The sequence below is a fragment of the Hemicordylus capensis genome, chromosome 1 (assembly GCF_027244095.1).
Source record: "Hemicordylus capensis ecotype Gifberg chromosome 1, rHemCap1.1.pri, whole genome shotgun sequence".
Classification (NCBI taxonomy): domain Eukaryota; kingdom Metazoa; phylum Chordata; class Lepidosauria; order Squamata; family Cordylidae; genus Hemicordylus; species Hemicordylus capensis.
The window spans coordinates 416,550,700-416,576,582 of NC_069657.1; the positions used below are offsets into that span (position 1 = coordinate 416,550,700).

At 41.4% G+C, this 25,883-nt stretch overlaps 1 protein-coding gene across 1 annotated transcript in view; it reads left to right on the top strand.

The window, feature by feature from the left end:
* USH2A (usherin) overlaps positions 1 to 25,883 on the top strand; it is a 784,926-nt gene that overhangs the window by 171,488 nt on the left and 587,555 nt on the right. The window contains exon 19 of the mRNA XM_053283338.1: positions 3,133 to 3,277. Within this exon, the coding sequence (XP_053139313.1) occupies positions 3,133 to 3,277 (145 nt within the window). The remainder of the gene's footprint in view (positions 1 to 3,132; positions 3,278 to 25,883) is intronic.

A 25,883-nucleotide genomic window follows, 5' to 3' on the forward strand; every position in this document is an offset into this window, starting at 1 on the left:
AAGAAAGGACATGGGCTTTTTCTGGTTATCTGTTCTGGAGCTAAAGATCTCCTTGCTTGTGTACATGAAGACTTATGCAAAGATATCCAAGAGCACCAGTGCCGATAGAATTTCCCACGATCTCTTATCCAGTGTTCCCTCTAATTTTTTTCATCTGTGTGCGGAATGAGTTTTATTCTGGACGGCAGTATCAAGGCAGCGTGCGCACACATGCATACAGAATGAGACCTTCCTGATTCAACCTGAGTGGGATCTAAAATTAACTGAGTGGACATCAAAAAGCTTGTGTGTGCGCATGCATATATGCATGCCTTAGAGGCAACACTACTCTTATCCATGGTTAGGAGAGGGCTACTGGTTGGTGAGTTGCCTCCTTTTTTTGGTCTGTTTGCTGTGATATAGTGTATCTTTATACCGGTGCTAATATTAACCATAGCTGGTTTTAAACCAGGGCTTGCTTATTTTTTCAGGACCATGTCCCCAAAAGGTGGCTAACAATAAAAGAGAAAAATATAGAATTACAATAAGCTAAAAGCAAACATAAACAAGACTATACTGGCAGCATTTCAGCAGCCAGAATAAAATACCAATCAAATACCCTGCAAAGCAGATGAGTGTTTAAAGCTTGCTTAAAAACCGATAGGGTGGGGCTTGATGGACATCCCTGAGGAGTGATTTCCAAAGCTGTTTTGCAAACCCTGGTTAAAGGTAACTGTAGTTAGTGTTAATCTCTAGTGCAAATATGGTGCTACATCATGGTTTATGCTGATAAGGAAAGAGAGGGGGACTTTTCATGGGAGAGAATTTCACATGGTTATTAGGATGATGAAGGTCATGTGATAAGGAGCCACAGTATTCATTCACCCTATCACAGAATTACTGGAGTTGCACAGAAAGAACCTATTGGGAGGATAATTAATAAATATTTGAATTGAGTTGTCAAGTAATGTACAGGGCTATGCTGCTGACTCTAAGCTTACTAGAACGACTTGGACCAAAAATATCAAAAGGATATTTCGATATCCTTTATATCTCTCCCAAATAGACCTGCCTGGATATTAAGATCAGCTGGAGAGGCCCTCCTGGGAGCGCTGTCTCCCTCAGGTTATGGAATGACCTGCCTGCTGAGGTGCGCTAGGCTCCTTCATTATACGCTTTTCAACAATTGGTGAAGATGCACTTCTTTACACTGGCCTTTGGCTCAAAGTAGGGTTGGTTTTCATAGGTTAATGTGGTAGAATTTTTAAATGTGGTTAATTTCTTTATTTGTTTATTGTTAAATTTATATACCGCCTTTCATTAAAACAATCCCAAGGCGGTTTACAGCAAAATTTAAAAACAAGGTTGTAAAAAAGACACAATTAAAATATTAAGCTAAAAATATAAAACAAATCTGATTAAAAATTTAAAACAAAAGCATAAAAGCAATACAGAATACAAAGAGCAGCAGCAGAGACAATCAAATAAAAGCCTGGGTAAAAAGTCATGATTTAACATGCTTTCTAAAAGCTGTGATGGAGACCGAGGAGCGAATAGCCACCGGGAGAGCATTCCAGAGTCTGGGGGCAGCAACAGAGAAGGCTTATTAATGTGTTTTAATGTGTTGTAATCTGCTCTGCGATCATGTGGCATAGGGCCATTTATGTATTTATTTACTATAAAGAAATTTACATTTATAAATGTATGTAAATAAATAAATAGAATGCTATTGAAAGAAGCTATAGCTGACACCTGTGATCTGAGGTTCTTGCTGGAGAAATAATGCCAATGACTGCTGTACCACCTAGAGGTCTAGGATCACCTTTAGAACTTCAGTGCCCTGTTATGGAGGCTCTGAGTTTCAAATGGTATAGTGGATAGAGTGTTGGGTTTGGATGGGAAGCTCAGGTTCCAATTCCTACTTGGTTTGGAAGGTCACTAGAGGAACAAATCTCTGTCTCTTAGCTTAACTTAACTTACTAGGTAGCTATGAGACTGAAGAGCTGCTTAGAGCTCCTTGGAAGTAAGATGGGATAAAAATGTGAAGAAGAGCCCCCCTAACTTTTTCTGAAATGAAGACCAGGCTCTTACAACTTGCAATGCCACTGGCAGTTCAGTTCATGAAGTATTTAGCAGAGATGTGCATGGAACCGGTTCAGAGGCCCTTTATGGGCCTCCGTACCGGTTCGAACAGCGGGTGGTTCTGCCAGTTCTGTGGCGGGTGTGTGTGTGTGCAACTTTAAGGGTGGGGGAGGATTCACTCCCCCCCCCCAAGTGTACCTCCCTGCTGCCCGCTTCGCTACATTTTCCAGAAGTACCCGGAAGTAGTGGATGCGCCTGTGCACAGGCGTGTCCGCTACTTCCAGGTACTTCTGAAAAGTGTAGCGAAGGGGGGGGTCGGGAGGTATGCTGCCACCCCAATGGATGTTTAAGAAACTGAGCGCTGGCAGGGGAAATGTGCTCGGGGCGGGGTGTAACTGCATCCTCCACTGCCCTTAAAGCTGACCCCACCCCATCGAACAGGCCCCTGCTGGTTCCGTGCACATCCTAAGTATTTAGTCAAGCTTTAATATGTGTAGCTCAGTTTCTAGGTTTGAACAATATCCCTCTCTAGTATAATATTTTACGTGAATGCCACAATTTAGTTAGCTTTATCTATCATTACTGTTACATTATTTTTTTTAAAAAAGATATTTTCCTAGGGCTATGCCTGATGATGATCATCATCATCTGTTTAAAAGACTGCATTTCTTTGCAATATATGTTAGTCATCTCTCTCTTTTTCTAAAGTAATCAGATGGCTGGATTTCATCACAGAATGGTGACTCCACTGTCATGCATAATCTACCCTGTTTGTAGAAATAACTCCTCCATCACACAGCTTTACGAGGCAATAACTTTGTTTCCTCATTTATCCACTCAGGAACTGGATTATTACCTCATAAAATAGTGTGATGGAAGTATTATAATTTAAATTCTAGCTTGTTGAGGTTCCTCAAATAATCCTGTTTCCACTAATGGCTCTTGGCAAAAAAAAGAATAAATCGGCAAATCCTTATTTGCTAATTCCTTATTGTCAAACATAGCGTCATATTAGTGGAAAATAACAGAAACTCTAGGAGTACATCCATCTTGTCTCTGTTTACTTTGCAGGTTCTGTATATCGCTGAAGCTCATGAGCAATCCCACACAGTGATAGGACTGGAACCCTACAGAATTTACTATTTTACCATTACTCTCTGCAATCGTGTTGGTTGTGTCAGCAGTGAGCCAGGAATGGGACAAACTTTAGCAGCTGGTAAGAAGAAAGAAATATTGCATCTCAGTGCAAAGTTAACATGTATTGTTCTAAAGTACAGATAATCATTGATTGATGCACAGTGACTGAGATAGGGGTTAGGTTGATGCACAGTGACTAGCTTTATTGGTATTTATTTACCATGACAGATTAAAAACAAAACACTGTGTTTCCATATAGCTTTGTAGTATATTTGATTGATTAATTAAGTGTTATCAAGTTGGTATTGACTCTTAGTGACCACATAGATAGATTCTCTCCAGGATGATCTGTCTTCAACTTGGCCTTTAAGGTTTCTCAGTGGTGCATTCATTGCTGTTGTAATCGAGTACATACACCTTGCTGCTGGTTGTCCTCTTCTTCTCTTTCCTTCAACTTTTCCCAGCATAATGGACTTATCAAAGAAGCTGGATCTTCGCATAATGTGTTCGAAGTATGATAGTTTGAGCCTGGTCATTTGTGCTTCAAGTGAAAATTCTGGATTGATTTGCTCTATGATCCATTTGTTTGTTTTCCTGGCTGTCCATGGTATCCTCAAGAGTCTTCTCCAGCACCAAAGTTCAAAAGCGTCAAAGCTTTTTCTATCTTGCTTCTTCAGAGTCGAGCTTTTGCATCCATAGAGTGTCACGGGAAAAACCATTGTCTGAACAGTTCTAATCTTTGTATGTATAGACACATTACGGCATCTAAATATCCTTTCCAAGGCCTTCACTGCTACCCTACCAAGTGCTAGTCTGTGACGTATTTCTTGACTGCTGGATCCTTTGCTGTTGACAGTCGATCCTAAAAAGTAAAAGCTATCCACCACTTCAATGTCTTCATTGTCAATTCTGAGGCTGGTTGCTGTACCCATTGTCATTAGTTCAGTATTGTTTACATTTAGTTATAGTCCCATTTTTTCCATTGTGCTCCTTGACTTTCATTACTAGAGCTTGCAAATCATCCGCATTCTTAGCTATCAGAGTGGTATCATCAGCATAGTGCAGGTTATTGATGTTTCTTCCTACAACTTTAAAAGCACACTGATCTTCTTCCAATCCAGCTTCTTTCAGTATATGTTCAGCATATAAATTGAATAAAGAAGGAGAAAGTATACAGCCATGTCTTACTCCGTTACCGATCTGGAACCAGTCTGTTTCACCATGTTCTGTCTGTACTGTGGCTTCCTGTCCTGTGTATAGGTTTTTCATGAGAACAATGAAATGTTCTGGGACACTCATTTTCCTAAGGATATTCACAACATGACATGGTCAATACAATAGAAGGCTTTTCTGTAGTCAATAAAGATGTCATGGACGGACCACCATCTGGTTAAGGTTGGACTCACAGTTGCGTCCCACCTCTGCAGGGGTGAGGGACCTATTAGAATGGTCCATCCAAAAAGGTTATTGGATCCAATAGGATTCCAAGAAGCCTTGGAAGAATTTAATGTTGACCCTGCCGGCGATCCGGTTGATGCCCTGGTGGAGAATTGGAATAATCAGCTCACCAGGGCAGTAGACATGATTGCTCCTAAGCGTCCTCTCCGACCCGCTTCAAAAATGGCTCCTTGGTATACGGAAGATCTACGGGAGCTGAAGCGGCAAGGTAGATGACTGGAGCGCAAGTAGAGGAAGACTCGACTCGAATCCAACAGATTACAACATAGAGCACATTTAAAGATCTATGCTCTGCTATACGTTCAGCAAAGAAGTGTTTCTTTTCTGCCCGTATTGCTTCCGCAGGCTCTCGTCCAGTGGAGCTATTCAGGGTTGTGAGGGGGCTAATAGGGCCCCCTACACCCCTGAATCCAAATTTGGAACCATCAGTTGCCCGCTATGATGCTTTTAATGAGTTTTTTGTGGACAAAGTCTCTCGTATTCGGGTTGATTTAGACTCCACAGTTATCGCAGTGTCAGATGCAGAGGTATCCAGCAACTCCTCTTGTGTGGTTAGACTGGATCAGTTTCAGTTTGTGACTCCTGAGGATGTGGACAAGCTGCTCTGAACAGTGCATCCTACCACCTGTCTGCTTGATCCTTGCCCGATGTGGCTTATACTATCTGGCAAGGGGGTTGTTGTGGAGAGCCTGGTGGCAATTATAAATACCTCTCTGAGGGAGGGCAGGATGCCTCCTTGTTTAAAGGAGGCAATTATTAGACCTATTCTTAAGAATCCTGCCTTGGACCCCTCAGAGTTTAATGGCTACAGGCCTATCTCCAACTTCCCATGGTTGGGCAAGGTGATTGAGAGGGTGGTGGTCTCCCAGCTCCAGGCGGTCTTGGAGGAAACTGATTACCTAGACCCATTTCAAACTAGTTTTCGGGTAGGCTATGGGGTGGAGACTGCCTTGGTCGGCCTGATGGATGATCTCCAACTGGGAATGGACAGAGGAAGTATGACTCTGTTGGTCCTTTTGGATCTCTCGGTGTCTTTCGATACTATCAACCATAGTATCCTTCTGGAATGTCTGAGAGTGTTGGGGGTGGGAGGCACTGCTTTGCAGTGGTTCCACTCCTACCTTTCTGGCAGATTCCAGATGGTGTCTCTTGGAGACTGCTGCTCTTCAAAATCTGAGCTTTTATATGGGGTCCCTCAGGGCTCCATACTGTCTCCAATGCTTTTTAATATTAATATTATTATTATTACATTTATATCCCGCTCTTCCTCCAAGGAGCCCAGAGCGGTGTGCTACATACTTTGGTTTCTCCTCACAACAACCCTGTGAAGTAGGCTAGGCTGAGAGAGAAGTCACCAGGCCCAGAGTCACCCAGCTAGTATTATGGCTGAATGGGGATTTAAACTCGGGTCTCCCCGGTCCTAGTTCAGCACTCTAACCTCGAGATCATCCGGAGATTTGGTGCTGGGTGTTATTGGTATGCTGATGACACCCAAATCTATTTCTTCATGTCAACACCATCAGGAGAAGGCATATCCTCCCTGAATGCCTACTTGGAAGCAGTAATGGGATGGATGAGGGATAACAAACTGAGAATGAATCCAGACAAGACGGAGGTATTTATTGTGCGCGGTTGTCACTCGGGAAGCGATATTGATCTACCTATTCTAGATGGAGTCACACTTCCTCAGAAGGAACAGGTACGCAGTCTGGGAGTGCTTCTGGATCCACACCTCTCCCTGGTTTCCCAGGTTGAGGCAGTGGCCAGAAGCGCTTTCTATCAGCTTCGATTGATACACCAGCTGCGTCCGTTTCTTGAAGTTCATGATCTCAAAACAGTAATACACTTGCTGGTAACCTCCAGACTTGATTACTGCAATGCGCTCTATGTGGGGCTGCCTTTGTACGTAGTCCGGAAGCTACAATTAGTACAAAATATGGCAGCCAGGTTGGTCTCCAGGTCATCTCGAAGAGACCATATTACTCCTATATTACAGGAGTTGCACTGGCTGCCGATAAGACTTTGGAATGCACTTCCCGTGGGTATAAGAGTCTCCCCATCTCTAGTGGCTTTTAAAAGGGGTCTAAAGACTTACCTTTTAACCCAAGCTTTTTAGCTTTTTAACTTTTAGCTTTTTAACTTTTTAAACTTTTGATTGTTTATTATTTGTTTTAAATTGTTTTTAGCATTTGTTTGTTGTGAACCGCCCTGAGACCTTGGGTTAGGGCGGTATAAAAATGTGCTAAATAAATAAATAAAGCACATATTGACTTGAATGTAAATTGACTTCTAATATAGTATATTAGAAAACCCAAATGGGTACCTTTCTGAGTCAGAAGTCATTTAACCTATTTTTGTTTGCTTCTAAAATATTTTGTTCTATAAATAAAGCACAACTATTTAATGAAGTTAATAATAAAAATGTGTGCTTACCTATTGCATCAATAGAATTTTAGTATACAAGCTTATTTGCAGGTTTTCTAGGCTTGGGTTGGGCCACTCAAATGCAACAACTATTGCTGGTAGTGGCTAAGATCAGGAAACATCAGTGTTTCAGTGGTGTTTTCTACAGCAAATATAAATGTGGTATTGGGCGACATTTCCTAGACATGTGTACATGGGCATTTAACTATGAGTAACATATATTACTTGATGCATTTGCTGTGGAAAATAACAGTGTAACCCCAATGCCATTGCAACATGTCATGCTTCTTTAAGAGCATTCCTGGGCTATGAACCAAGAACTCACCAATTCAAATCTTGTCTAGAACTCAATAGGTGACCTTTGATAACCCATATAAGTACGTTTAATCTCCTCGTCCCATCTTATCGCATGCTGAGGCAGCATAACAATAGCACACTAAATGATTTGTAGTGAACTGAATACAGTTTAAAGTTTCTCATTTGCATTTTCAATATATGCCACTTTATTTCCTGTCCTTTTCAAGTGTGACTACATCAACGTAAAATGCTATAAGTTGCTCTGAGTCTGTGGGATGAAGCAGGATATAGATCCAACAAATAAATATATCCTGTGCAGTTTAGGGGGTCAATGGAAGACTCTCAATTATAGTATAGTTTTCAAACTAAGTGACAAAATGGTGTCTGGATTGTACCATTTCTGATTGGTGGGAACTAGGGTTCACATGACAAAATTCTTCTAAAAACAAAAGTTCCAGGTAGGTAGAATGAGTCCATTCAATGGCCTCATGCTGGGTGTGGCTCTTTGCCCCACACCCCAGATTGGCAGGCACCCCAGATTGGCCTCACATTTATTAGCTCTGCCTGGGAGGACATTTATGTTGGCTCTCCCTGGTCTGTTGAGGCTAGTCTGCTTCCTCCCGGACTCAGTCTTGTCAGGTGAGCTCTCCCTCCCTCCCACCCTGGGGTAGAGAAAAGGCTTTTGCTGGCTGTCCTTGTGGAGGCAGGATAGGAATGTTTTGCACATCACCTGATTGTCCTTGTGCAGGGTGTCTTTTTGCCTACTCTGTTCTGTAACTCCTTTTCAGTTAGCTTAGTTAGGTCAAAACAGGCGGCGTTCAGCAGTAGGATGTTCAGGTGGTAAAAATCCTTAGGCCAGTTAAATTGGGGAGTCTGTCCTTATCTGTCCTTAGAAGCTTCATGGCTCAGGGTCTACATTGCATTCCTGCTTCGAGGACTTCACAACTTCAAAGGCTGTGCGGCTTGGGGGCGTGACATTCGTGAAAGGGCCCTGACCCGTTGGGTTGGCAATGAGGAGAAGGTATCAGCATCACTCTGATGACAAACTCTGAGCAAGGGTGTATTGCCCTAGAAGATCAGGGAAGGACAGGAAGGACTAGTTGTCCAACCCCAGCTTAGGCTAGGCCCGCACTGCTGGGGGTGGATTTTTAGCATCAAGAATCCAGTTCTTTAAATTGCTAATAAAGTTGTGGCCCTTTCTCCCAAGATTATATTTCTGTGCGTTTGTTGTAGGGATGTTCTGAAATGTGATTTGGATGTTGAATTGTGGGCACATCCCTTTAAAAATGAGAGCTTACACAGCCCCTTTAAAGCAGAAGAGAGCAGGTCTATACCTGTTCCTCCTCTGATCACCCCTATTGCTGTAATCCTGGCATTCCCCCCCCCCCCAGCTATGCACACATGTCGACGGGGCATCTTCCAGTGGCCCCTACATCACGTGGTGCTGGCATGCACATGGCCTCCACACATGGGTGGAGGCCATGTACGTGCTAATGTTGCTTAGGGGCAGCTGAGAATTGCCCCACAAGAGTGCGAGCATAGCTGCATGGAGTGCCAGGATTACGGCAATAGCGGCAATTGGAGGAGAAGCAGGTATGGACCTGCTCTCCTCTGCTTTAAAGGGGCTCTGTAAGCCCTCATTTTTAAAGGGATGTGTCCTTGATTCGGATGCCTGAATCGTGTTTTGACACATTTCTATTGGCGCCATGTGTGGGTGTGGGGCAAAGGTAGAATGTCAGAGAGACGGTTAGGTTAGAAATCTTGACATTTTAGTTTTCTAGGTGTGGAATGTTTGAAGCTTGGAGGTAGAATGTCAGAGAGAAGGTTAGGTTAGAATTCTTGACATTTAAGTTTTCTAGATGTGTGGAATTTTTGAAGGTGGGAGAAGCATTTGATTTATGTGTTGGTCTGAAGTCCAGACACAGGTTTACCAACTCAGTGAGAACTAGGCCCATGATGTCTCCTAGAATGTAGGGGATATCACCCCAGTAACAAACTCCTAAGCAATTTTAGAGCACCTCCTCCAAAACTGCAGGTTGTCTTTCCAGTTTCAAAACATTTGCGTAGCTGAGGAACCACAGATGGTTGCCTGGTTTGCCTTGTCCAGTAAGTCTGCGTAATTATTCAGCTCTGAATATTTGAAGCCAAATAATATGCACATTGCCCCTGGCTCTGTGTGGAGGTGGCCATTTCCACTGGCCATTTCCACACAGAGCAATGCTGGGGAGGTCCCTTACAGGGAACATAGCAATAGCAATAGCACTTACATTTATATACCGCTCTATAGCTGAAGCTCTCTAAGCGGTTTACAATGATTTAGCATATTGCCCCCAACATTCTGGGTACTCATTTTACCGACCTCGGAAGGATGGAAGGCTGAGTCAACCTTGAGCCCCTGGTCAGGATCGAACTTGTAACCTTTTGGTTACAGGGCAGCAGTTTTACCACTGCGCCACCAGGGGCTCTCTGAACATGACATAGAGTCATGACATAGAGTCATGAGAAGTCCCAGTGGCAGCTGGGAAGGTACACATGGAGCACTGAGAAGTGTAGTCTTTCCCCATAGGTAAAGCACTGAGAAGGATGCAGCACCACTCTGTATGGAGATGAGCAGTGGGTGTGACTGCCTCCATGTGAGTCACAGGGTGATGTGATTATTATTTGGCTTTGAAGATACAGTGCTGCACAAGCCTAATGGTTAGGCTGACTCTGACTTACTTCCAGATACGTTCTTTAGGACTGCACCCTATTCAGGTTACAATCCTAAGCACATTTCCTTGAAAGTAAATTCCGTTATCCACAGTACCTACTTCCATGTAAATAGCTTCAGGTGTTTTTGCATTGTTACATTTACAGATTGTTAAGTTTTCTTACAGCATGGAAGATAGACTTGACTGAAAATGAATAATACTCAAGGTCTATCTGTGAAATTTATCGGTCAGCAGGAATTTCAATCTGGGTCTTTAGTGTGAGTGTCCAAATCAAACATTAGCCCTGTTCAGACAGCATATGTGTGAAGAAGGGAACAGGATTTTGCCCACTGGCGCATGGTGAGCTATGCCAACAGAGCCTACATATGTCCAGGCTGTACTCACGATATGTACCCTGCAAAAATGATATATGTGTAGGCTCTGTGCAGAGCCCAATAGATGTATGGTTTGCAATCGGGGGAGACTGCCCTCTTCTCATCATGGACAGGGATGCTCTCCTCACTGAACCACACTATTCATCAATTTATTCTTAATTATTATTCTCAAGCACCCAGTTGTCACATATGAGCTGGAGAATCTTTCAGTGCCAATCCTTTATATCTCTGTAGCTCAGCATCCTGCAAGCTATTCTAATGAACAGTTTCAATAGTAACTAATGGAATTTAAATAGGATCCTTTGTTATTATTAATGATGGAGCAGCCTTACCTGTTTGTTTGTCAATTTATTGAAAATAAATAGCTCATTGAAGCTTAACAGCTTGTTTATGATTGTCTTGTTCCCCAGTAGCTTTAATACTTTGATATTAATCGCATTAAACAAGACAAAGAGACTATGAAATTGAGTGACCAACAGATTTTGATATGTATTAAATGTTCAGAATTTTCCTATTTATCACTTTCATATTTGGAAACTGGCTATTTTAAGTTGGAGTTCACTTACAGGTGAAACTCGAAAACAGTACACTTACAGGTGAAACTCGAAAAATTAGAATATCGTGCAAAAGTTCATTAATTTCAGTAATGCAAATTAAAAGGTGAAACTGATATATGAGATAGACGCATTACATGCAAATCGAGATAAGTCAAGCCTTAATTTGTTATAATTGTGATGATCATGGCGTACAGCTCATGAGAACCCCAAATCCACAATCCCAGAAAATTAGAATATTGTGAAAAGGTTCAACAGACTAGGCTCCAGGTGTCCCACTCCAATCAGCTAATCAATCCATAACACCTGCAAAGGGTTCCTGAGCCTTTAAATGGTCTCTCAGTCTGGTTCATTAGGAATCACAATCATGGGAAAGACTGCTGACTTGACAGTTGTGCAGAAAATCATCATTGACACCCTCCATAAGGAGGGAAAGCCTCAAAAGGTAATTGCAAAAGAAGTTGGATGTTCCCAAAGTGCTGTATCAAAGCACATCAATAGAAAGTTATGTGGAAGGGAAAAGAGTGGAAGAAAAAGGTGCACAAGCAGCAGGGATGACCACAGCCTGGAGAGGATTGTCAGGAAAAGGCCATTCAAAAGTGTTGGGGACTTTCACAAGGAGTGGACTGAGGCTGGAGTTAGTGCATCAAGAGCCACCACACACAGACGGATCCTGGACACGGGCTTCAAATGTCGTATTCCTCTTGTCAAGCCGTTCCAGAACAACAAACAACGTCAGAAGTGTCTTACCTGGGCTCAAGAAAAAAAGAACTGGTCTGTTGCTCAGTGGTCCAAAGTCCTCTTTTCTGATGAGAGCAACTTTTGCATCTCATTTGGAAACCAAGGACCCAGAGTCTGGAGGAAGAATGGAGAGGCACACAATGCAAGATGCTTGAAGTCCAGTGTGAAGTTTCCACAGTCTGTGTTGATTTGGGGAGCCATGTCATCTGCTGGTGTTGGTCCACTGTGCTTCGTTAAGTCCAGGGTCAACGCGGCCGTGTATCAGGAGATTTTGGAGCACTTCATGCTTCCTTCCGCAGAAGAGCTGTATGGGGATGCTGACTTCATTTTCCAGCAGGACTTGGCACCTGCCCACACTGCCAGAAGTACCAAAACCTGGTTCAATGACCAGGGGATTACTGTGCTTGATTGGCCAGCAAACTCGCCTGACCCGAACCCCATAGAGAATCTATGGGGCATTGCCAAGAGAAGGATGAGAGACATGAGACCAAACAATGCAGAAGAGCTGAAGGCCGCTATTGAAGCATCCTGGTCTTCCATAACACCTCATCAGTGCCACAGGCTGATAGCATCCATGCCACGCCGCATTGAGGCAGTAATTGCTGCAAAAGGGGCCCAAACCAAGTACTGAATACATATGCATGCTTATACTTTTCAGAGGTCTGATATTGTTCTATTTACAATCCTTGTTTTATTGGTTTCATGTAATATTCTAATTTTCTGGGATTGTGGATTTGGGGTTCTAATGAGCTGTACGCCATGATCATCACAATTATAACAAATTAAGGCTTGACATCTCACTTTGCATGTAATGCGTCTATCTCATATATCAGTTTCACCTTTTAATTTGCATTACTGAAATTAATGGACTTTTGCACGCTATTCTAATTTTTTGAGTTTCACCTGTACATGCAATTTAATTTTCATGAAAACCAAGCAAATGTGGTGTTTGCATGTCCATTTTTGCTTTGACGGAAAACAAAAAACAATTAAATAATTATCTCTTAGTCATAAAAAATTATTTTGCTTACTAGTCCCTGGCAATATATTTCAATGGACATAGGAGAATGGAAAAGGGATTGGATGTTACAGACCCAGCTTTTCTAGACACAAAAGAGTGGGCAGGGAAACACATCATGCTCCTACTTCACAAGCTATTGTCTCTGGTAATCTGGAAGCCTAATGCAAACATAAGCAAAGGCATTAGCAATGAGGTCCCTAATATTTATTAAGGCATTTTCAGAAATGCCATTGGGAAATTTGCTGCCTTTTCTTCCGGAATGGGGAATCATAAAACACTACCCTCTTCTTCTAGAAGCAGGAAAAAATGACAGTCTCATAAGGAATTTTATACCCTCGAAATACTGCAGAAAGACAGGACTTGAGTTTTTGCTTTACTCAAGAGTTTCAGCAGAATAATTTGATCTGAGTAGACAGCATCCCTTGCAAAGAGTTAAAGAATCTCCACCTGTCTACAGCACACTCCCTTCAGATTCTAAATGCAGGTGTAGCAATCTCAGACCATGTGACTGTATCTTCCTTGAAAATCTACCTGAACATAAAATAGTCTATAAGGGTATTGACACGGGCAGCCCAGTCTGGGTTAGGCCGCGCGTGTGAAGCGCCAGGAGCAAGGTCACTCCTGACACCACACCCACACCAAGCCGCACTTTCAAACCCAGCTTTTAGCTGAGGTTAAGTAGTTTGCTTAACCCTGGCCGGCAACCATCTGGGTGATCGCCGCCATGTTAAACAGCTTCCCCTGGCAGTGAGCCAGCAAGGGGGGGGAACTGCTGTGCTGAGCGTGGCTGCTGCTCTAACTAGCAGCCGCCACATTCTTGCCCCAGTGCACCCTGGGATGTAGTGGCTAGGAGTCCTCTCACTCCCAGAATCCCCCTTTGCTACACCACTGCTTGTTTGGGTGCCTGGTGCTGCAGAAGGGAGGATGACAGCTGCTCCTCTGCCAGGGAAGACAGGTGAGCTCCTGCCTTCCCTGCAGCCCACCCGCCCTCATTTGCATGACCTCTATGTGTATTCCCAGGGGCAGTCAAGACATTTTGCTGACCGAGGTGAAGAACAGTATGATGCCCGCCCCATCTGCAGGACAGTGTGCTCAGCATTCTTGGAGCAGGCTGCCATGGCAGCAGTAGTAATGTGTGAGCTCTCTGAGTCTGCCACTAAGTCAGGCAGTGGTAACAGGGACATTCCTTGCTCACGTTGCGGGGTGGGTGAACGAAGAAGTGCACCTCATTGGGGAAATGAGGGGGGAAATCAACAGCATGCTTCAGCTGGGTGAGGAAGGGCAACAACAGTGGAGGGTGGGGTGGCCCCTGTGGTGGTGGGGGCCTGCCAGTCCCCTGCTGTGCTCCTCCCAACTCCCTTGCCTGAGACCACTGCCTCACTGAAGGACTATCCCTGTGTGTTCCTTAACTGTTACTTCAGAAATATTAGAGGAGAATATTTCTTGATGTGGAGATCTATGGAGTTTAAAGTAACTACATAAAAGGGAATGGATAAGAGCCATGAAAGGCTGGATAATTATTTTCTAGGGGGAATCATCAGATATCATTGTTAATATCTGGGACTGATGCACACCCAAATGCTCGTATCGTCTTTGCTGCCAATGGTGAACAGCTGGTGGCTGAAAGAAGATAACCATTTGGTTATTGTCTCTTGCTCATGTGTCAAATCAAAAGTGAATATTTAGACATTCAGGGAGCATAACAGGCCCATCTGTGTAGGTGTTGCTGTGCAAAACCTGCACAAACAGAAGGATTGTCAGGACTGTGCTGGCACAAGAAAGGTGCTTGTGCAATGTGTGAGCATTCCTCGTCCTTCCCTGCTTTGCTTCGACAAACGAATTAATTTCGTAGAATCAGAGTCTGCCATTTTTTCTGTGAGTCCCATTTAAAGTATAAATGACAAGAAGGCTAGATATTTATACATGGTCTAGGCAATTTGGGATCCAGAATAGGCAAATACAAATCCAGGTTCCAGATTTACAAGCAAATGCCCCAATTCCCACTGATGTTGAATAGCATGGCTATTTACCACTTTTTGTCATATCTGAAACTTCAGTTTGTAAAAAATGGTTTGCACTGGCTTCATGGATAATGGTTAAAGTATGCTGTTAGCAGTCATATAGTTATGATTTTAAAACATTTTAAATATATTGAACAATATCCTGAACAGTGTATCACATGTGGGAGGACATAGTACAAAGCTATTGTGTGATACATTTGGAGCTTGCTTTTCAGACTTCCAGCCTGCTTGTGGTTGCACAATAGTTGTGCAACTGCAGCACACCTTATTTGTGTTAATGTTTGTTGGAAGTTCTCTGTGGTGAGAGAATCCCTTTCTCATTATAGCAGAGTGCACAGAGGCACAACACAGTGGAATTTAGTTAGGCATGCGTGCAGGGGCATATCTAGGCGTCGGGCAGGCAGGGCACGTGCCCCGGGCAACACTTGAAGGGGGTGCCATTCTGTAAATTTTTTTTTTAAAAAAATGGCTGCCAAAAACAAAATGGCCACTGTGCATGCTCAAATGGCCTCTGTGAGGCTCCAGGTCATGCCAGGCTTTGCAGAGGCCATTTGAGCATGCGCGGTGGCCATTTTGTTTTCAGTGGCCTTTAAAAAAAAAGATTATTTTTAAAAACGGCCACTGCACATGCTCAAATGGTCCCTGCGAGGCCCTAGAGGCCAGTGGGGTGAGGGAGAATCTTTGCAACCCCCCCAGCCTTTAGGAAGCCCCCCAAAGGGGCTACGGGTAAAAATAATAATAATAAAAATATAATATAAGTCACTGTACACATATTCAGATTGCCACTATGTACAGAGAATCAGGGATTGTGAATACTGAGCTGATGCTTATGAGCTAGGATTGTATTCATTTGCTCTTACTTTGCTTCTTGTGATAAGTGAGTTAAATGTGATGTCTTGCTAATATGGCTATTAATGGTGAGTTTGTCTTTGAATCAGTGTGAAACCTTTAATATTAAGGCCCAGTGGGAGTTTCTTGCTCTCTTTCTCTCATTTTAACTGTCTTTCTGAAAGACTAGACTATATTCCAAGCAGTGACACAGTTTATTCTGCATATCCTTTAATTATTTACAGAGTATGTGGGAAAAGTCAAATTCTCCATTGATTTTTAAAACTTATGTAATGGTGATGCTACAATGCATAGTAGAGAATTAGACAGGCACTTCTGTTTAGTTTTCCAAGTACATCTCCACATAGTATTTGGGTATTTCATGAGCCCCCACATACTGGAATTTGTAGTTTTCCAGCATTTTTTGGTCTGGCTAAATCCACTGCTAAATTGTTTTTGAAATATTAAAAGATTAACGAGCCTGAGTTGTATTTTTCAGCTGATATTATGGTAAAGTTATCTGAAAGATGGGTGTCAGATGCTTGGACAGGGGGCGCAATTTCAGTGTTTGCCCTAGGCGCTATTTTCCCTAGATACGCCTCTGCATGCGTGTATGCTGTGAGTAAAGTAACTTGGAGCCAATTCATAACTTCAAATCAATATATAAGGCATTTATTAAGGAACTCCATTCTAGACAGGAAAGTGAGGAGTTAGGCTCTCTAATCTATCTATCTAGCTGGATGCAGATGGATTCTGCATCTTCACTGCACACATGGTGCAGGGAGGGGGGCTTGCCATGTTGCAAGGTAGAAGGGCAGGTAGGGAAGAGAGAGGGGAAGGAAGTTAATCCTTAAGAGTACTAATCTACATTTCAAAGGGATAGTGTCAGAGCAGTGGAGAAGGGGTGACCAATGTCTTGACCCTCTAGCCCTCTGACTCATTAGTCTGTCCTCCACTGTCTGAGACAAGAGACAGCACAAAGTCCTTTAACTTCCAACAATGTTAACTTTTGTGGAAGCACACTATAGCACAATAGTGCTCTTGCACAAACCCAGTTTTTAGCACAGCTAAGACCTCTTGCACTAGCCCAACCGAGCTCATTCTACATGCAGTATGCTTTCCATGTGGTAATACCAGTTATTTTAAAATGTTGGGTTTCAAAAACAGATCTATAACAGCTTAAATGATTGCCTGTATGTAACAGACGTGTGAGCTATAGGAATCTGAACTATAAAGATGGCATTGATCATCCAAATCTTCCAGCAGAACAATTGCGCTAATAAGAACTCACACATGTGGTCATTGAGCCGCTGAATCGCTATTCTGAAAAGAAGAAAAAATCAGATGTAATAAATGTCACTAGTTAAGTGCAGGAAAATGCAGGTGGATGGTGGATGCATAGCAATGTTGTTGTGTGAACCGCCCTGTGGAGAATGAGTGCACAAAGTGTGAAAATCCAAGGCGAAGCATCCAGACTAGAAGTGCCCTCTGTCATGATTAATGTTAGCTGGATTGGGGCCAATATTTGTAAAGCTTAAAGGAGTCAGGAACTGAAAGTCCATATGAGATATGCAAACCCTTCTCAACTAGTTTTTGATAATATTTCCACAAACCAAAAAACCAAACAAAATCAGCTTGGGGAAATTTGATCTTAACTTAATTGCTTTTGTTCCTAATTTATATAACTTAATTAATTGGTAACTTTTTTTACAAAATCCTCCTTGTATTTGTCCTCACAACAGTGTTGTGTGGAACTGAGACTGTGATAGAGTTACCAGCTCAAGGCTACATGAGTTCATGGCAGAGGTGGCTTATGAGCTCAAGTTTCCCCTGAGGACAGCTCATCATTCATTGCACCCAGAAAAGGGTCTCTGAAGATGATCTTAAGCAGGTTCATAAGGGAATAGGCAGTCTCAGGCACCAGGTCCCAAGCGGCATTTTCCACTTCCTCCTCTGACCAGTCTTTAGTGGATGCACAGCCAGATGACTAGCTCTTACTATCCATGGGACTTTTGTGTGTGTCTCCAATTCGTGGAGGCAGCCATTCTGCACCCCTTTAGAGCATGGCATTCAGATTACTGTCTTTGATATTGCTCTTCCTTTTGGTAATCTTGTCTATTTATGGTGATTTTTTAAAATCCATCTATGAATGGAAAAAAACAAAGACAAACCTCAAACTTCACACCTCCCATTAGTAAATAGTAAAATATATTGAGTATAGTTTCTGGAGTCTGTTAAAATCATTTAGTCTCTAATGTTGTTGTTGCTTTAAAGTATTTTTTAAAGAAATCCTATGAAGTCTAAATTTCCAGTGATTTGGAAAGGTACATATTACTGATAACAGCCATATGTTTGCCTGTCATATAATGGTTTTTAAGTACAATACTCTATCACAGTCTTAAAAACCACCCTTACCCAATTAACTGGTAATTAGTGGTGCATTAGACTTTCCTTTCTCTATTAAAAGTAAAATACGCAGGCTGTTTGCCTCTGGTCTGAAAATACACATTGCTTTGCATGCAAGTACATAAAAGTCTGTCATTGTGAATGGGACCCAAAGTGATTAAACAAGCACTCTTAATATGTTAATTTATAATTTTAATTACAGCAATCTTGTATATATAGTCATTAGTGAATACTAATATAAATATTTTTCTACCTTTTTTATTCATAATGCATAAACCAATCATCCCCTCCTTTCTCAGCAGTTGCCTGTTTTTTTGTTTCATAATACAATCTTTGTTCTTAGTTATGAATGCATTTTGTTCATTCCTGTCTTGAATAATCCCTCATTAAGCCCATCACTTTCTGCTCCATGCTAAAAGGGGGAAATTATCATGTAAATATGGTATATTTTGTGTGTGCATGTGCATAATATATATAGCACGGTACCAAATACTGAAGGTTACTGTCCTTTAATTAGTCTTCCTTCCTTGAATTTAATTTTATTTGTTGTTAAACTACTAACTCAGTATATGAACTCATGAATTTGAGGCTGCTGCCAAGAATTAGCCTTGGGGGAGGGGAGAGAAAGCAAAGCCTCTTCAGGAAGCTAAAATGAGTTGCCTTCACCTTTGACGGAAACTCTTGAATACCACTGGAATCCTGTGATGATTTTGCTTAGTTAATTATCCAATTATTTATTTCAATAATATAGTCAGTGTGTTGCAATTAGAGACATGAAACATAATCTGAAAAATGTGGAGCTGACAGATGACTCCAACTGTATCTGCTTGGTATCTTCTCTTGCCAAGTATTCTCCACCTACAGATTGGGTACACTTTGTGCACCACCGCAAGAGCCAAAACTTATTTGTTTGTTCTCCCCAAAGGACATATTTCACTCCTTGGGAAATTGCACAAATTATTCTTTTGCCAGTATGTCAAATTTGCATGGTCTTTAGACTGAAATTTAAGTTGTATTTCTCTTGATTAAAAGCTTTTGGTTCAAAGCAATACTTTTTAATTGCCTAATGATATAAGTCAGTTCTTAGGAAAGAGCCATGCATTTAGGAGTTCATTTGCAATATAACTGAAAAATTCATTGCATGGCAGTAAAACAATTTACTGTTAATTACAAGGAGAAGAATTTGCTGTACCATGCTCACAGATTGCCATGAATCATGCAGCACTCCTAGAGATTTATAACAGATGTGTAAGTGGGATGAATTAGCAGGGTTTAATAACAGAGACACAAATCATGCAGACTTCAAGGAGCTTTAATTGATATACTAGAATGTGACGGGCATGAATCACTCAGCCATTCAACAGCACAGTAACATATGGTCAGCTCAATATGCTGCATCTTAAATCGGTTGGTGAGTCGTTGGTTGTCCCATATGGTGGAAGCAATATATTTTTCAGGATTTTTTTTTAAAGTTATCATTACATTGATTTTTAAAGAAATATGATTCTATATGCTCATAATAAAAATGAACTCTTGAAACTTGTGTTTATTGAGGTGTATTTTACATGCAGTTTCTGAACACAGAGTTTCCTGAAAGCAGTCAACTACTGTTTTACATTTCAAGGAGCCATAATTCTACCATGTGTAGGTATGCAGGCAGGAGAACTGGTATAGTTGCCAGATCCATGACCAGAGATAGCTATAAAAACCTCAGGGTAGTGAGCCTGTCTGCTGCCATCGCACCATTCACCCATGTACCCAGTTCCTCCTCAGCCCTTCTCTCAAACTCACCCCACTCGCCATTTGCAAGACCAAATTAGAATCATGAATATTATGACGATGGATATGATGAATATTTATATACCGCTTTTCATCAAAAGTTCCCAAATCAGTTTACATAGATATAAATAAATAAAATGCTTCCCTGTCCCCAAAGGGCTCACAGTCTTAAAAAGAAACATAAAATAGACACCAGCAACAGCCACTGGAGGGATGATGTCTTGGTGGATTCAGGTTGTGCGAATTGATTCATATTTATTTGATTTGAATCTAGGTGATTAGAGTGATTTGAATTCAAATCGAATCAGCTCTAAAAAGGGTGATTCAAATTTGAATCAATTCAAATAGATTTGACAACTCTTTTGGCGCCTTTTATAAACCATTCAGGCACCCTGATTGGTTAAAAAGGTGCCAAAACAAGGTTGAATTCTAACAGAATTGACCGTTTCATGCCAATTCAATTTGAATCGGGCAGATTCGATTCGAATTCTTTTTGCAAAATTCAATTTGTACACATCCCTACTGGAGATGGATAAAGCCAGTTGCTCTCCCCCTGCTAAATAAAGAGAATCATCACTTTTAAAAGGTACCTCTTTGTTCAGTTAGCAGGGAGCAAAATTAGAATCATTGATGCATACTGCTCTGGTTCCTTGGAGGAAGGGTGGGATAAAAATGTAATAAATAGAAATGTGGCCAAGGAGAGAGGGCACCAATGCAGGAATGGGGACATAATTAATTAGCACCTGAAATTTAAAGGTATAGGCACTGCTGAAATCCAGAACAACATTGCAGGCACAAAATACTGTTTTGGGTCCACGGTGGGGGGCACTGATCACCAGTCCCCACTCCTTCTGTAGCCTTCTCTGCTTCTCAAAAACAAAATGTCCTAGAGGGTCCTACAAGCTCCCAGGACATCATTTTAGGTGTAAATAGAGTTGTAAAACGGAGGGGGATCAGTGAAAAATGTCCTTCCTCTGTTGCATGTGCAAAATGTTGTTCAGCAAGCACAACATTAGTCCGGATGTCAGCTACTGTTTCTCTATAGGACTTAATGACTTTAGTAACTGGGCTTATACTAAGAGAACTTGTACCGTGGCACTTGATTAGTGTAATCCCTCAGGTAGCATCCTAGACTTAAGCCTAAATAATCCTAGGTGTTCGTCACCACTCAGCCATTTCTTTGACTCTTAACCTCAGTTTTCATTCTATACAATGGGGAAGGCAGAAGCGAATGATCTGCCTCAGACTATTATGACCAAAAGGAGAGCAAAGTATTTAGTACTGCTAAAAGATAAATAATATAAGAGAAAACATTCCTAGGATCATTAACAGATTGTAACAAAACTCAAGGCACATAAATGAGTGAGCATCCAGTTCATCAATGGGCAAGCTTCCAATATGCAGATGGGAATGCTTTTTTAAATGTACAGCCTTGTAAGCTATTCAAAAAATTAAGGTTCTAATGAGCAAAAGCCAAAGCACAAATATGCGTACTACCTTTCCCAAATACTGCTAGAAAGAGCATCTATTTAGGGTTAGTTGTTTTTTGGCTAACATGAACACAATGAAGAGTGAATTGCAAAGTAAAGCCAAGAGGAAGCAAATATAGAAGTGCCACCTGTATTTTATCAAGAATAAAACTGTATTTCTTAATACAAGAGCATGAAAAAGAATTAGACTAGTAAAGGTTTTGTAGCTGTACCATTTACAAAGGTTTTGTAAATGCAAATGCATTTTTATTACCCTTAAAACCTGACAGGCAAAACGAACACTTTAGCAGCTGCATTAGTAAACCTGACAGATTTGCGAAAAGAATACACTATCCTTAGAAGCATGGCTGCCAGAATTTAATGTCAACAATTAAAATTTATTTTGATCCTCACCTAGTGTTTATTACTGTTTGTATACACAACAGACCTTACTAATACAGAGATGCACTATTAGATGGAATTACCATCTGTTCGCAGTGAAATGCTGGCATCTGTCTTCACTTCTAAAGCTAAAATAATATCGTTTCAAACAAAACAAAGTTAACTGCTCTTTACTTACAGTGGTTCCCCCCCCCTCACACACACACACACACACACACACACACACACACACACACACACACACACACACACACTGTTTATAGTGACCTATGTAGTAATATCTATGCATGATATATACTTAACATAAAGGTGTATGGACCATCTGTTTCCCTGATTCTTTTCATGCCCTCTGTGACAGAATGGCATACAGGAGTCCTAGGTGTTTGACATATTGTTTTGTCTACTTCAGTTGGCCCATCAACTGTATATTATTTAGCATAATTTAAAAACCCTACATAGTTAAAATATGCAAAACATAACTCAGTCTGCTAAAACACAGTATGCTCTGACAGATGTGTTTTAGAGACTAGAAGAAAATTTAAATAGGTAAAATTATAGTCTCTTCCTTTGACAAAGCTGCTACAGGTACCACAGTGACACCTTTAGGAAATGTATGCTGTGACTTCTAGCCTTCGGTATCTTCATTGTATAATACAGTGGTGTGGAGGCCAGCACTGTAGATTTATTATCTAAAGTTTTTCAATCTCAATTCTTGAAGTACCAGGTTCAGTAGAGACACTTCACTATGTTTGCCAATGCACAAGAATTCTGAATCATCAAGGACATGGTAGTTACAATACTAATGTTATACCAAAGATGGTTTTTCTCAAAGGTTGAGTTTCTATTCCATATATCACAAAATAATAAATTATGTCATACTAGTGTTTAATGCGTGTACACAGTGCATTAACTGTAACTGTAGTACATTTATTTGTGCTACAGTAGACTTGAAAATGATTAAAAAATCAATACTTTTCTGTCAGAGAAGCAAGTGTTACAATGCATTTAAGTAGTTAATTGCACAAGCCCCATAAAAGCTTCAAATTTGGGTAGCAAAGATGCTATAATTACAGTGCAGGCAACTCCCATTTATTAAGGGAGAATGTTTAAGGGGGTATGTTATTGCTGTTGTCAAAAAGTGTTTGCTATGTGTGTTCATAGTAGAAATAGTACATTTTAGTATTTCTGCTTTAGCATCTGTAAGCTGAATTGGAGGACTCAACCTCTTCAGCAGTTGCATTTAAAATGCTGACGTAGACTGATTTGCTCCAAAGGTGAAGATCCAATTGTAAAGCCATGTTTTCTTTTGAAACCTGTGCATTAATACCGCATTTCATTAGCACTCTGTGCTACTTATGCAGGGAAGGCTTGTGACCTCATACTGCACTACTTCAATTTCGACACAGTAAATTTCGAACATAACAGTATGATACTAATTAGATTGTGAAGTCATAAATGATGTCCAAGCAAGAATTTACAATGCATAGCACGGTTGGTGGGTTTTTGTCTCCCATCATTCCCTCTGCCAAAAGTAATATTTTATTGTGTTGTAAGAAAAGTAATAGCAACATACCATAGGTTAATGTGAGAAAGTGAAAGCGATGCTAATGGTCTTGTATGCAAGAATCTTTAAAGATATCTTATTAATTTATTATAAATGAAGGTCTTTGCAATGAACTCTTAGTACAACACTCTGAAGTAATTTGCAAGATGCATATTTTATCCCATATTATTCGCCAAATGAATTTTGTGCCATATAGCAACAGAAAAACCTGTCTTTGATATAATTCAGATCTCTCTTCATGCAGTGAAATTCAACTTTTAAATCTGGAACTTATTTCCATGATTTGAGTGTCTCTGAAAAGTGCATAGGATTGTAGCCTTCCATTTTTTAAATGGAACAAATTCTGGCTTCAGGTTTTGGGGGCCCTTGGGCAGGATGTCCTTAATGTGAGAGGCCCTACTTCTCACTCAGCCTAAGGGTGTCCCTCTCCTTGGTTTTTCACTGGAGTGATCTCCCAGTGGGAGAAACACCAGGCAACTATAGAGGATGCAGAGCATAGCCCCCTCCTTGGCGCTACCAGTGCTGAGCTTGCTTTAAAGCAGGGGCATACCAAGGGAGAACCCTTCTTTAGTGCACCTTCGCTGCCATCATCTTCTTTTCCTGACCCCATGTCTCTGCTGCAGAAGAAAATTAAGGACACGTGTAATATAGTGTAGCAGATTAACAGAGGACAAGAGACTACAGTTACAAGGTGAAAACAACAGCAGAACCAAATAATACAACAGCATCAGTTTTGTGAAATACAAGAGGGCAATTCATGCTTGCTACCACAAGACTAGCTCTCCTCCCCTTCTGTGGTTCCAAAGGAAGCTTCTGTTCCAAGCTTAACAGTTTTTGTCAGGGCTGTAGCATGGTGGGATTTTTAAAACAACAACAACAACAACAACAATATTTTTCATTTGGGAAAGACAGGTGACGGGATATCCAGGCAAACCAGTTTAAAATTAGCAAATGATCAGGAAGGATGCTAGGCTAGCTCCACTTTCCCCCAACCCTCAAGTATTGTGGGCCATTCTGGGAGCAAGGAACATTTTTTTTTAGAACTTGTTTGGTTGAAAAACAATTGAATATATTTTCAACAACCACGGCACCATCAAAGAACCAATCAATAACACACACCCCTGCCACCACCCCTTCTTTCCTTTCCACAGAGAGGAAAATGACTCATTGCAAATTGGAAGAAGATCACTTCACATGGGTCATCCGGACTTGGAAGAACCCTATCAGTTAAAATCATTTTTTAAAAGTAAAAAAAAATAGTTCTGGCACAAACAATCCCCCCCCCCACACACACACACTCCATAAATGTGGGAAGCAGGAAAAAACACAAAGCACACACAAGAAACACACAGAAAAGAGTTGTTTGACTTTCCTTTCCACTTGAACAGATTGCTGGCTCCCAGTCCCAGCTCTGTCCTAACTGCATTCAGTTGCTGAGCGGGGGAGGGGCCAAGAAACCTCTCTGCTTCTGCTGCAGCTGCTGCTCTCCTGTGCACCAACTGACAAAAGGGAAATTGGAAGTCAGAGAGAACCTGCTTGGGTGGACTGCAGCTCACAGTCCTGGCTACGGGACTGGAGAGAGGGCAAGGACTGGCCTTGGGAGGCCCTCCAAGGCTGTGAGCCAGGAGACATTCTTCTCCCTTTGTCTTATTAAAGGTACACCCATGCTTTAAAGTGCTGTTGAGTGCTGTGAAACAAGAAGACTGCTGCTGGCAGGATCATAAAGCATGCATGAAAATTGTTCTTTGCTCTCTCTGGGTGCTACTCCCACCAGAAAATTAAAGTCCACTCCAGTGATTTCTCACTCGTTCCAGGGACCTCTCGGGATGTCTCATTTCTCAGTGTGAGGGGCACCCACCTGGGATTCATAGGTTAGGAGGGTTCCAGCAAAAACCTGTGTTTTTGTTGGGAGTGACAGCATGCTCATCCCTTTCTCTGATGTTTTGAGTTGGCAGTGTCTGCAGCCCTTGTGGGTTGGTCATCTGTGCTAACTGCTGAGGCAGGCCTGATGGAATCCATATGTATAATGTAGAGAAATGTTCATTAATACTATGCAATATCTACATTCCATTAATACTGAAGAACTACTTCATAGGCATTACCTCACTCTAATCCCCTCACTGTACACAGCTTTCTTCATGATCAGTTTCTGATATAGCCCAGGTTGCAGGCTATTGCTTCCAAAGAGAGAGAGCAGAAGTAGTTGTAGATAGATTCAGGGCTGACTGATGGTAAAGATTCCAAACCACAGAAGCAGCCTCTCCGTTGATCTGAAGAAACATAGTCACAGTACATTTGCAAAGTAATGTTTGCTTTGAATGCACAGTTGAGAAAGTTATATCAGGGAATCAAGCTTCAAGAAAGCTTGAAGATATTTCTGTATTAGAGTTACTAACACAGGCTGGCAGTGACCAACTTGTTCAGCTCAGTAAGGCACACCAAAATAAATGATACTACAGTAAATACCTCTTATTTCCATCTGCATTAAAACAAACCTTTATCACATCAACCAAGAGGGCTAATAATGTATACTCTACTGGTACATTATTTCCACATATGTTATGACTTCTCAGAGTAAATGCCATGATTACATACCCTTGCAAGCTTGTTGCGTACCACATGGGATACAATTGTTC